General features: G+C 44.0%; 1 protein-coding gene across 1 annotated transcript; it reads right to left on the bottom strand.

The window, feature by feature from the left end:
• Positions 1-5,812: 5,812 nt before the first annotated feature.
• Positions 5,813-9,007, bottom strand: LOC137159479 (disintegrin and metalloproteinase domain-containing protein 20-like). Its single transcript, XM_067557830.1, has one exon. It carries the CDS (start codon positions 8,953-8,955, stop codon positions 6,403-6,405), a length of 2,553 nt encoding a protein of 850 aa, XP_067413931.1. The 5' UTR covers positions 8,956-9,007; the 3' UTR covers positions 5,813-6,402.
• Positions 9,008-13,559: the final 4,552 nt, after the last annotated feature.

The following is a 13,559-nucleotide window of genomic DNA, read 5'->3' as shown; positions in this document are numbered from 1 at the left end:
ATGAGCTCTTTAATCAAGTGATAGAACTAATGTTGAAGAGGAGAGAACAGCCTGTTGTTCTTTGGTGTACTGGAAACAGATTTTGGAGTTTATTATTAAATGGTTGAATTACTTTTGGGGCAGGGGAAACAGGCTTAAAACATACCCAAAAGAGTTAATCCAATTAACCTAATTCAACAACCAGAGTGTTTGTGGTTCTTTCTCCTGTATTGGGAGATTTACTTTGCATAGTGGGATACTTACAAGGCACAAGTAGATTTTATGACCCTTTGATGCAATCTTCTGCCCATTCACTACACATCTTCCAACTTCTGCAACAGATAAAACAGGGATCATAGAGAAAATCTCCTTCACTACATGACTCTGATCCATCCCTTGAGTGGCTCCATGCTGTGCACTGAATGAGACGGGTCCTGTGGAAAAAAATATAATCATGTTATATTGTATCTCAATGTATATTCACAATGGGTGACTGATTAGGGTTGCACAAGCAACCTAAATTCTGGAATTTCCTAACTTTCCAGTGCTTGACTTTGCAAACTTCAGTGTTCTTTTAACATAGGGTTTGGGATATTTTTGTAACTTTGTTTTCAAAGGTAAACTGAAAATTCAGAAATTCGATCATGTGGATTCATACTGATACCCGCCAGTTCATCGCCAGGTTGGAACCGTTAGATCCACTGCACAGATCTCTAGCAGCCCATCTCAGCGCCAGACTCCTGTCCTTAAGCTTCTCATCTGTGGCTATGTCTTCACTGACGGTGGCAAATTCGCCACCGTCAGATCAACTTACCTGGATCAACTGAGCAATCAGTGAAGACTCGCTCGTTTGATCCAGAAATCGACGTATTAAGACCAATTTCTCAAGTGGCGTAGCGCTGCGTCGATGGGAACGTGGTTCCCGTCGATGCAATGCCGTGAAGACGGCACGCAGAACAGAAGCACAGAAGTTGACGTAAGTCACGCACGTTTTTTGCGTAGTTTGTGTAACTCTGGTCGACTGCTGCCGAATCTCTGAGGTAAGTGAAGACAAGCCCTGTGTCACAGTTCTCTTGCCACACGCTGGCTCTTAGTCAGATCTCTCTCCTTCCCTTACGTCACTGATTACTATTCCCAGCTTCCCGCTCCCAGCTCCCAGTTTCCCTTTACTACCCCCACCAAGGCTTGTCCCAATTCACTTCCCCTGTCCAGATCCAGCTCTTGTCTTCTCTGCATTTGTCAGGCAGTTTCCACCCTGCTGCCAGCAGGGGGAACAATGAGCATAGGAGAGAGTCACACTGCTTTCAAGTTTCAGTGCCCAGACCAGGCTTGCCCAGCCCACAGCAGCAGTGGCAGGGAAAGTCCTGTTGAACTCCTAGAAGTCCTGGGCTAGAGCATGCTCGATGCAAACATAATCTTTGGGGAATCTAGCTAAGAAACTTTAGCAAGTCTCTAATGAGCATGTGTGAACTGTGATTTTTCTAGAGTTTATAACTTGGCAAATTTCCATGGGGATGGCAAAAGGCACAGCCCTGACATAAAGGCCACCTCCCTGCCCAATTTTAAGTCCCTACTAACATTGGGGCAATAACTATTCAAAGAAAGGATTGCCAGAATTTTTTAATGTAGCTAAAATCTATTTTCTTCTAACCTTGTTCTTGGAAAGTAATGAATTATGGGCTGAAATTTTCCAAAGAAATTCAGCCTAAAGCAGATCTCTGGCATAGAAAATTACAGTCCAAACAGTTAAAATTGGACAAAATTATAAGCAGCTGAAAACAGGGTTTTGAAATAGGAAGTGTCAGACAACTTCAAAAATAGGCAATTCTACTAGCCTTCCCTACAATAAAGGAGCCAAAATTTAGAATAAGAGATAGTCCAGTGAAGATCCCAGAGAAGACCACTAAAAGTTGTTACAGACTTCAGGCCTGATTCTGCAGCCTGCTGAGAAGTGCTGAACATCTTCACCTCTCCTCTGAAACCAGGGGGAGATTAATATTCAACACCTCCCAGAAACAAACCATAAATAGTACCATGAGGTGGACAAGCTGTGATTATGCACCTTGATGGGCACATGAATAACAAGATTATTCATCATTTAATAAAAATGATGGGAATAAATTTGAAAGAGAGAAGAGGGGGGCCCTGCATAGGTAGATTGTGATGGTGTAGTAGTGTCACAAGTTTGGGTAGACTGTTATGGCAATAAATCCTGCATAGCACAGCAAATGCTCATGTATTTTATTTACATTTTATATTTTTGTCCTTCCCCCCCATCTTCTTTTCCCATTTTCCCATTTCAAAATGCAAAATGCATTAATTACTACACAAACACAGAATACAGTCCACTTTACATCATGGTTTGGGATGTAGTTTGTGGATATTAATGGATTTTAATTTTCCTGCCTCTGTGTGTGGTTAAATAAATAGAATATACATTTATTATTATTTATCTCCTGTCTAGATTTATTACGTTCCTCTTTTATTCGCTATTTGGTTCTCCTATATGCAGTAGACAGGGATTGCTCTTTGCAGTTTTTGTATTCTGTCATACAATGTAAATCTCTGTATTGTATTAATGTAAACAAATTACAGTACATTTTAAGGCCAGCACCCAAAAACAATGAAGTTATTTGGCTTGAAAGCTGTACTGCAACATATAAATGGCCCAGTAAACGCTGTCTACACTGTTGTCTACACTGTAACACTGGGGAATTGCCCTATGAATGACTGCTCTCTTTGCCTTCAACAATATAATATAGGATGAGGACTGGTATAGCTGCTTCTCTTACCACCGGCTTGCTAGATCACCAGAGGAAAGACTGGCCTCTTAATGAAAACAAAATTAACAGGCAAATGAGACATCTGAAGAAAAATTTGACTTGCCCCCAGATTTGAAATACATTACGGTTCCCTAAAATTTGTAAGGGTTAATTAATTAGCAAAGCCTCTGCATTCTAGGATAGACATTCAGGTTAATTATTGTAAGGGAGTAATGAGATGGAATAGGAGGTGGCTTCAGAGATCTTCATCGCATGAAAAGGTATGTATGTGCATGACTAAAATGTTTTGTATTCTGCAGTGAGATTCTGCTACAATGCAGGCAGGCGAGCATAGGTCTGTTATCACTCTTAGAAACTTGGGCCAAAAACTGACCTGGCTATGGAACTGCTTGTTTTCTTGTTCTTTGCCAGGTGGGAGTAGGTTCGCCCCACTACTGCTAGAGCCCTGAGGATTTCCTATTTCCATACCCCCCAACTTTACAGCCTTCCCCCTCCTTTTTTATCGCTCTTTTTCCCTCAGAAGAAGGCCTCCTGTCCCAACTACCATTGTAAAGGCCAGAGTGGACAGACAGGGATGCTTTCTGAAGCCTCTCAGTGTTGCCCTTTAATAAAGTTGAGTGGGTCATCATGGCTAAAGATTAAAACCGAGGTACCTCAAGGTTACATACTAGGTCTTGTGCAATGACCTGGAAAGGGGTGAGTGGTAACATACTAAAATTTGCAGATGACACAAGGTTATTTGTTAGGATCAGAGAGGACTATGAGGGACTTCAAAGAAACCTAATCAAGCTACGTGTTTGGGCAACACAATGGTAAAAGAAGTTCAGTGTTGATAAATGCAAAGTAAAGTGCATTGCAGGGGGGAAAAAATCAACTCATACACATAGCAAGGACCTAAATTAACTGTATCAACTGAGTAAAGGAATCCAGGCATCACTGTAGACAGCCCAATGTGCAGCTGTGGTCTAAAAAATGCTAGGGTGCATGAGGAAGGGGATAGAGAACAGTACTGAAAAATCATCATGCCATCATATTAATCATGTGCCTCATCTGGAATAGCATATGGTCACCCGCTCAGAAAGGATATTGTAGAAGTAGAGGGAACTCAGAGAAGAGCAATGAGAATGATTATGGGCCTGGAAAAACTTGCATAGAAAGTGAATTGAAAACACCGGAATTGTTTACTTTAGAAAGCAGATGACTAAGAAGGGACTTGACAAAAATATATAAAATGATGACTGGCATAGAGAAGGTAAATCGGAAGCTTCTGTTTTCTCTGTCTCATAATTCAAGAACAAAAGGACACTTAATAAAAGGAGACAAATTCAAAATGAATTATTTAATCTCATGCTTCAAGGTTTAAGCCCATCTCTAATGTAGAGATCAGGCAGAAACCTAATGTGGGGTGGGGCCAGACTATCCCACATTTGCCTAATGTGAGGTTCTTATTACTTCCTCTGAAGCATCTAGTACTGGCCACTGTCAAAAGGAGGATACCAGACAAAAGGAATTCTTGTCCAATCCATTACGGCAATTCCTATGGCACGGTTTAATAACTAAAGGCACTTGCTACTTGTGTGACAAATTCTCCCATCATAGTATTTGTCCCTTTTATCCAAGGAATAAAGTCCAGGGTGAAGCCCTAAATAAAATCTGAGTGTCATAATAGCTGCTTTATTCCCTATATTTTCTTCCTCTTAGCCACTTGCCTGCCATTCTGCTTCTTGACATCTGGGTAGGCGTGAGATGTATATAGTCACTTTGAAAGATATGGCATGGGGGAGTACTAATCCTGTAATTGTATTTCTAATCCTTTTCATTTGCCCTGGAGCATCCCTTCAGTGACCCATCCAAGTTCACTATGCCTGGAGGGAGTGAGCAGTCTAATTTACTGTGCCAGCATTTAAGTTCCTGCAGGGCCAGTTAATTATTTTAATTGACAAGCCTAGGGGTCAATAGTAGGAACATATCCATTATGTGAAAATAGTCTGTTTTTAAGAATGTTCACAGTCTGTAAAACAAACGTACACTTTATATTACAGCAAAAGGGAAAACAACCAGTGAGAGCTTCCATTTCTTAGTCAATGGCTTCCAGTAATCCAGGAGCCAGGTTTACTTGTCACGATTCTAAGGAAATCTTTTCAAACCCTATTACTCTCTCTCAAGTTATCCCTCCCCCACCCTTCTCCGTCCAAAAAAAAAATTATTTTAACCAACCAAATTGGCTTTTGATATGAACTTTCTCAAGTGACATTAAATCAGATAGCACAGTTAAACACTAAGTAATGTACTTTCAGATAACTATGTGGCATGGTCTCTGTTCTTTTGTCTGTGATGGTATTTTTGGTATGAGATTCTAAAGTTTATCTCTGCATGGTATTTATAACATACCTATCAGTGATGTTTAAGAACCAAAGTGTGAGATCCTTGAGCCTGCATTCAATATTTGCAATGTCATAAGGTGTTAGAGAAAGGAGCAAGTAGCTCCAGACAGTGTGCTGTGAGTCACTTTCTGTGTTTTCCATGAAAGATGAGAGGGCTGTATAGTGGACCTATGATCCTTGTTTGTGTCCACTGTGCTCTTATATAATGACCATTCAGATTTAAAATTAGTTTTCCAAATCTTTCTTGGCATAATAGTCATTTTGGAGGCTAAGCAGTGTGAAATTGAAGTCTAATGTATTTAACTGAAAGTCTGGGCATCAGTGTGTCTGACTGAATATATCATAGAAAGAGGGGAAACTTCTTTACAGACACTATTGTGGAAAGGCTAATGGATTCTGAGCTGCAGCTGAAAAAAACTGATTGTTATAATATTATTCACAGATTAGAAGGGGCTGCATATTTCCCCCCCCCCAACAATTTAAGGAATCCTCTGGAGCTGCCATTTCCTCTTCATCACCATCACATACAACACATCTTAGCAACCTTTTCTGGGCAAGGAAATTTAAGAGCCCTCTCGCTCCACAGCCTGTTAGCTGTCAAAGGATGTTGTTTGAGACCAGGTCCCTTCTCTCTTCCCCCACACAAACTCAGCTCAAGGAAGAGTAACATTTGGCTTCTGCTTCTTGTATTGATCACTGCTTGAAAACTAGACCTACAAAAATGGTTGATAATCGTAATTCCAGCATACTCCATCCTTAAAGAACCTGCTCCTAATTAGAGTAATTGTCTCTCTCTTTCTGCCTATCTGCTACTGGTTAGGATTTATGGTCCCTTTTTCTCTCCATGAACACCTGCATCTTAAAAAAGCCTTTTTCCCCACCTATGTTTGAATGAGTCACTTCAGTGAATGAATGTAAAATGGCAGGAATGGTTTCCCCCCCACACTTTATTACATGTGAAAGTGTTCAAAACATTTCCTCTTCTTAAAGAGTAACTTTGCTCAGATTACTTCACAACTGTTAACCTTCAGTAAAATGGGGACACTTCCCTACTTCACAAGGCATTGTGACAGTTGATGTTTGTAAAGCATTGACATGAAAGGGGCTACAAAGATACTCCTAGTATTTTCCCAACTCCCTGAGTTTAGGTCAAGACCAAGTCCTTCAAGACACAATTTTTAAAAAGGCTGTAGCAATGCTTACAGATTGAATTTATTCTTCAAATAGGTAAATATATTGTTTATACGTTTTTAATGCTACATAATATTCCATGCCTCCAGCATGGACACCACCCCAGGTTTCGAGACAGTAGCAGTTGCTGTCTCATGTGAGATACTGGGGACTCCCTTTCCATCACTGGAAGCATCTGCTTGATGTGGTGGGCGGAATCTGGCCACTGACCTTCTTAGCCATCCAATAAGTGCAGTTTTATAATATACACCAAGGCCAATCCCAAGAACAGCAGCAACAGCAAGGAATATTGGTATTACAAAATAAATTTGGGGCTTTACAGGTGGAGGCGGTCCACTATCAATGCTCCCTCCGTATCCTTTATATTGACAGTCTGGAGGGGCCCAGCCATAATTACAATGACAATTTTTATGACTGTTGCATACTCCTCTGTTATGACACTTGGTTATGTTACAGTCATAGTTCAGGGATGACACAGACACACAATTCATGTTAATGCAAACCTTTTCAGGACCACAAGATGTGCCATCTCTCACTGCTCCAATATCAGCTATATCCATCCCAGGATGGTAGTCTGTGCCCCAGCACCAGTTATTATCCACAGGAGTTTGAAGCATGGTATTATGGTTCTCCAAAGAAGGTATTATTCTCATGTTTTCACATTGGACCCTACCACATAAGATATCTTCTACTGGACATTTCTTATATTTAGTACCACTATAAATACCACAATTGCCAAACCGGTCACCTTGAGTATTCAATTCTCTGAAACAAACTAGTGGAGCAACGGTTGCTTCTTTACCAAAAATAATTTTGCACTGTTGACTGTGGCTAGAGCAGTTTCCATGATAGCAGTAGGCACTGTCCTGGCATGGGGCTCCATCTTGCACATATACATCCTTCGGGCACCACTCTGAAGTCCCAGTGCAATATTCAGGAAGGTCACATTCATTTGTACGTTTTCTACATAGTTGTCCTGCTGGGAGTATCTGACAGTCTTCATCACAGCATTCTCCAAAAGCACAATCGGCACTTGCACTCAATGTACAATTGGGTTGGCAACAAGGATCCTTTTCACAATTAACTTTTGAGCCACAGTCACACTGCTCTCCACTTTCTATCACCTTGTTGCCACAGTACTTAAGTGTATAAACTTCCTCAGGGGCTGGAGATTTAAGCAGGCATTGTGCACCAGGTGTATACATTAGATTGAAATAGTAGTTATAACTGCAGTCACTGAACAGATCAGTGACCGTGTGGTATGCATTCATAATGCACTTAGTGTGTTTACATTTACAGTACCCATCATCATGGGTCATGCCTAGGTTATGGCCCAACTCATGACTAAGGAGGATGGCAGATGAGTACAACCCCAAATCCATGAAAGTAAGAACGGCTGATGCCCACCCAGAAGAACACATTGCTCCCACAAAGGCTAATCCAAGTGTAATCTCAAAGTCTTTGTTTGTGATTAAGTGACCTGCATCATGCGGCAGCCGAGAAGGCAGTTCCTTTTCTCTCCATTTGTTAAAAGTGCTAAGCAGCACACTTATGCTATTATCAAGTGTGATGAGGTTGTTTTGGGTCCAGATCTCCAGCCCCACCAGGAACACGCGAACGCCCAGAGGATCATACACCGAGTCGGCTATATTGACTATGTCCAGCACCTGCTCCATGACTTGGGTTTCGTTTCCGCCTGACCGGATGAATCGGTCGTTCGCCACGACGACGGCGAGCTTCACGTAGCGGGTGTGTGTCCACCACAGGCCCTTGGGCACCTGTTTAACGGCCGACAGGTCCGGGAGACCGGGGATCAAGGCTGCCTGGCGCCGCAGCTCCTGGTCGGTCAAGGCGCACCGCAGGCCGGCGGCCCCCTCCTCCTCCAGCCGGTACAGCACGTGCTGGAAGGTGGCGGAGCCCGGCACCGGCTCGATCTCGTAGCTGCCGCTGCCCGTCCGCAGCATGCCGCGCAGCCCGCCCGAGCAGGTGCTGAGGGCGGCCAGGGAGGCGGGGCTGCCCTGCACGTAGCCGTGGTAGTAGCAGTCGCCGCGCACGAAGGGCTGGTCCCGCTGGAGGGCCCCGCTCGGCCGGTAGGTGAAAAGGGCGAAGTGCTCGGGCACCAGCAGCCGCTTCTGCATCAGGCGCACCACGCGGCCCCGCCCCTCCACCTCCAGCAGGTAGGAGACCTCCCGCGAGCCCTGGCCGGCGCGGGGCGCCAGCAGCCGCGGCACGATCACGGCGTAGGAGGCGACGCCCACGCCCCGCCCACCGGGCGGGCTCGAGCCGGCCGCGCCGCCCAGGAGGCTCCCCGAGCCCAGCAGCACCAGCCAGACAACGCCCCCCACCCCCATGGCACCGCCTCCTCCTCGCCGCTGGCCCCGCCCCTGCCTCTGCCCCTGCGCGTGCGGCCGATTGTGACGGTTGAGAACCCAGCGGGCGCTGTTTGCACGGGGAGGGCAAAGCGCGAGCGGGCGGGAGGGGTCAGCCCCGCCTGCTCCCACGCAGGGTGATGGAGCCGGGTTCAGCGCTAGCCCCTCTGCCAACAACCCCGCCGCGCCTCCTTTGCCTCTTCCCCTCAGCCCGCCTCCCGCCACGGGCGGCCGCAGACGGGGTCGCATCAATTCTCGCCTGCAAAACACCCGCGCCCCTTAAACAGCTTTTCAATAGCAGCCAAGCAATTTAGGAAACCTCTCCTGACTTCATTGCTGTATCAGGTCAGTTGGAGAGGGAGGCAGCTGCTTCTGCAAAGTCATGAAGCCACACTGACTTACTGTCCTAGTGGAAACTACGCTGCAAAGCTCCAAATATTAGCTAACTGCATGAGCCAAAAGGGTAACTCTAGATTCAAATGGACTTAACTCATTTCCTGTTCTTTGCAAACTTTTGGACTGCTGCATTTGCAGACCTCTAGAGCCCTATTTTACAGCCAAGGAAAACAGATATTAATGACTGGAAAGGGATAAGATTCTTTTCATGACTGGAGAATAAAACATTTAATTTTTGTGTGCTATTAATTGTACATACTGTTTAGAATTTAATTCGTGTTTCTGGAAGACTTGCTCTTCACTCTTCCTAGTCTGACGTCCCCATGATATTCTCTTTCACATGGGGCAGTCTCTCGTTGATATCCCTCAGAACCCCTCTTACTACTAAAAGTATTCTACAGCACAAGATATTTTAGTCAGTGCTAGTAAAGGAAAATAATTACAAAGCTCTGGTTCAGCTGACTTTCTTTTTTTCTTTTTTGATAGCAAAAGCCAGGAGAAAAGCCCATCGCAAGTAAGAGTTTTCACACTATTTTAGGATTTAAAAAAGGAGCCCAAATCCAGGTGTGGTATAGGTTCAGTGAGGCTTAACTAACTAATGGACTCACTCCTGCTGCCACTGAAATTGTTGGGAGTTTTGTCATTGACTAATATGACAGGAAAATCAGGCTCAATATGGGCCTAATTTTGCAAGGTGCCGGATAGGAATTCACCTCTGTGCTTAGGCTATAAAGTGTCGCATCCTGTCCCTTGCCCTCTGGAGATTATCCCCTGTGCAAGAGGCCCCATCCCTCTGAGGGAGTTCCTGAGCCAAGAGGCCCCAAAACAGAAGATGCTTTTGAGGAGAGGAATGGCCAAGGTGGTTCTGCATCCTGGTGATTTTGCACCAGGTCCACTGCAGCAGGGCTGCAAGCTAATGTGCCCCAAGAGCTGCCTGAGGAGGTTGTGCTGGTGTTCAATGACCTCAGAATAGGGGAAATGCAAGATGCCTTCCCCTCCTAATCTCTGTACCAGGCAGCCATTAATCTGGCCCTGAATGTCACCTGTACAATGTCTCCTGACTGGCTTCTATTCTCTTAAAGTCCATTATCTTTTGAAAACAACCTGAAAAGAATTTTGGAAGAACTGAACATCAGAAATGTAAAACCCTCAAAGCAGAGTTATAATATATTTGAATGGTTTGTTTTATGTTAAGTGGATCAGATCAAAAAGGAGCCGGAACCAGCCCCTGAAGCTATAAAGCCAGAGGAGAAGGAAACTGTGAAGAATGCCCAACAGAGTGCTGGCACTAAAGGGCCCCCAGAGAAACGGATGAGACTCCAGTGAAGGGATGGACAGTTCCAAATCTAGATGATTCAGTGTCTGGTGGAGAATTTGCAAGAGAGACTCCTGCTCCTCCTCATCTGTATTTGAACACTGTCGGATTGTGACATTGCAGGATTTAAAGCCCCTTGCAACAGCTTCTTCTCTCAGCAGAAACCTGTTATAAAGCTGCAAGTGGAAAGACTTGAGTTGCACCGAGAGGGTTTTTTCAGCCTTGAACCATTTTGGATGTTTGCTTCTGACTGAATTTCACAAAAGGTGCATTCTGCAATTTCCTTATAAAAGCCCACTTCTTTTTATGTCCTTTTGTAATTGTTTTCTCTATTTAAAAAGAGGAATTTTTTAATAAAAAATGGAGTTCTTTATACACTAACATTTGGCTGTGGAAGTGCCTTTTTTGCTTACTCTCTTGATTACCTATGAAATGGCTGCTGAATAGGATATATATGTGCTGGTAGTAGGTTTTACGTGAATGTCAGGTTATATCATTACATTATGCATGTTAATCTTTCTTGAGAAAGATGGGTGTTTCCTATGGCATGAAAGGATTTACGGTGTCTGGTATAAATTGCTGTGCCTGTTATAATGCTGGGATACAGATCAAAGCTTTGATAACTGCACGGTTGAATCCATGTAACTGGATATCAACCTTCTATTAAGCGCTCAGATTCTTTTAAAATGTTTTTAGCCTTCATACTTACTATTCCATCCCATTCACTTAAATAAATTTAAAACCATCTGGTGCTAAGAAATAGCCACTGGCTTATGTGTCTCATTTCTTTGGACAGAGCTGTGGTTGAAATCTCTAACTTTACTCAAGATTGTTATCATTTAGTGGATCACTCTAGCTGCTTTCTGAGAGGAAACAGATTTTCCAGTTTCTTTTCTCCTTCATGCTCTCCTAGTTCTCTTACAGTGTAGTTGACAAGATACTAAGCCAAAAAAGCAGGGACAAGTGCCCGAAATAATGGACAAAGTTTAAATGTATTTAATACAGGCTAGGGTGTGCCTGGATGGGCTGTAGTGTCAGATTCCCTCTTTCTGCTCTAGGCTATCAGCATGTGACACTGTCAATAACTGATGATCAGTTCACTTCTGACTGGATAGCAGTGAAAGAGTGGAAAATATTTGAGATCACATGACATCATTTTTGTCCAGATGATTTTTGTCTGGTAATCAAAGGCTTTAATACACAATATGTAGTTAGGGGATCCATGGAAATATGGGTGCATTGTTGAGACATCTATAGTTATAAAATTGGCATGTTGATGGTAGTTGGGCCAAATTCATTGCTAATTTAACTCCTTTCAATCAGGGTTGAATTTGTTCTGTTGCACTTACAAACATAATCTCAAACTAGATGAGCTCTTTAATCAAGTGATAGAACTAATGTTGAAGAGGAGAGAACAGCCTGTTGTTCTTTGGTGTACTGGAAACAGATTTTGGAGTTTATTATTAAATGGTTGAATTACTTTTGGGGCAGGGGAAACAGGCTTAAACATACCCAAAAGAGTTAATCCAATTAACCTAATTCAACAACCAGAGTGTTTGTGGTTCTTTCTCCTGTATTGGGAGATTTACTTTGGATAGTGGGATACTTACAAGGCACAAGTAGATTTTATGACCCTTTGATGCAATCTTCTGCCCATTCACTACACATCTTCCAACTTCTGCAACAGATAAAACAGGGATCATAGAGAAAATCTCCTTCACTACATGACTCTGATCCATCCCTTGAGTGGCTCCATGCTGTGTACTGAATGAGACGGGTCCTGTGGAAAAAATATAATCATGTTATATTGCCTTCCCCTCCTAATCTCTGTACCAGGCAGCCATTAATCTGGCCCTGAATGTCACCTGTACAATGTCTCCTGACTGGCTTCTATTCTCTTAAAGTCCATTATCTTTTGAAAACAACCTGAAAAGAATTTTGGAAGAACTGAACATCAGAACTGTAAAACCCTCAAAGCAGAGTTATAATATATTTGAATGGTTTGTTTTATGTTAAGTGGATCAGATCAAAAAGGAGCCGGAACCAGCCCCTGAAGCTATAAAGCCAGAAAGTTATGGAATCTGTGACTTCCATGACAGAATCGGATCCTTAGCAATAAGTAACATTTGTGGGTGATGCATCCCAACAACTTGGCAGAGGGCTTTGGCAGGGACGCTTTGATAATTTAGTGCCAGGCTGCACCTAGCAAAAGGACAAGTTAAAAACAGTAATTAAGATATACTGTCCTTCAGATTTGGTTTTATAATCACACTGAGCTATTACAGATGTTATGATCTGAGTTATATTTACTCCAGAATACATACTCTGACATAATTCTCCATTCTGACGTACAAAAAGGGTAGTGGGGAAATTAGACCCAAAGCAGGAGCCAATGAAGACAGATGTAAAATCCTATAGGAAAAATGGTGTTGCACGGGAGATTTCGGAGGCTTCTCAAACCTTCAAGAACATTGTGTCAAAATTCAGAACGGCAACTAAATCAGTAAGAGGGTATTTGTGTGTGTGATTCATCAACACCAATCACTGCAGTTAGCCCAAAGTAGAAATAAGTGAAGTGTAGTTATGGATGTGTGTGACCATACCTGGTGCAGGGCTGAAGCCTCCACGTGCACATGCTGGTGTATGGGGCAGCCACTGGGCCAAATTAATTCCTGGCTGAAAAGGACGGCCTGCACCGGAGTTGCACTGGGGATGAGTTTGGTCCAGCAGGTTTGTCAGTGCCATGTCATCTCTTTTTTCTTTAGCCCCTGGGTGCCCTGTGCTGGCAGGAGCACGCTCAAGGCCAGGACTGAGCTGGTGTCCAGGACAGGCGAGGACCCGCCCGTGGTTTGGGAACAGGCTGCTATTGAAAAGCTGTTTATGGGGCGCGGGTGTTTTGCAGGCGAGAATTGATGCGACCCCGTCTGCGGCCGCCCGTGGCGGGAGGCGGGCTGAGGGGAAGAGGCAAAGGAGGCGCGGCGGGGTTGTTGGCAGAGGGGCTAGCGCTGAACCCGGCTCCATCACCCTGCGTGGGAGCAGGCGGGGCTGACCCCTCGCGCTTTGCCCTCCCCGTGCAAACAGCGCCAGCTGGGTTCTCAACCGTCACAATCGGTCGCACGCGCAGGGGCGGGGCCGTAGCCCG

The sequence above is a fragment of the Emydura macquarii genome, unplaced genomic scaffold (genome assembly GCF_026122565.2).
Source record: "Emydura macquarii macquarii isolate MOO-44397 ecotype Brisbane River unplaced genomic scaffold, CSIRO-AGI_Emac_v2 contig_1876, whole genome shotgun sequence".
Lineage (NCBI taxonomy): Eukaryota > Metazoa > Chordata > Testudines > Chelidae > Emydura > Emydura macquarii.
This window is presented reverse-complemented; position numbering and strand designations above follow the sequence as displayed.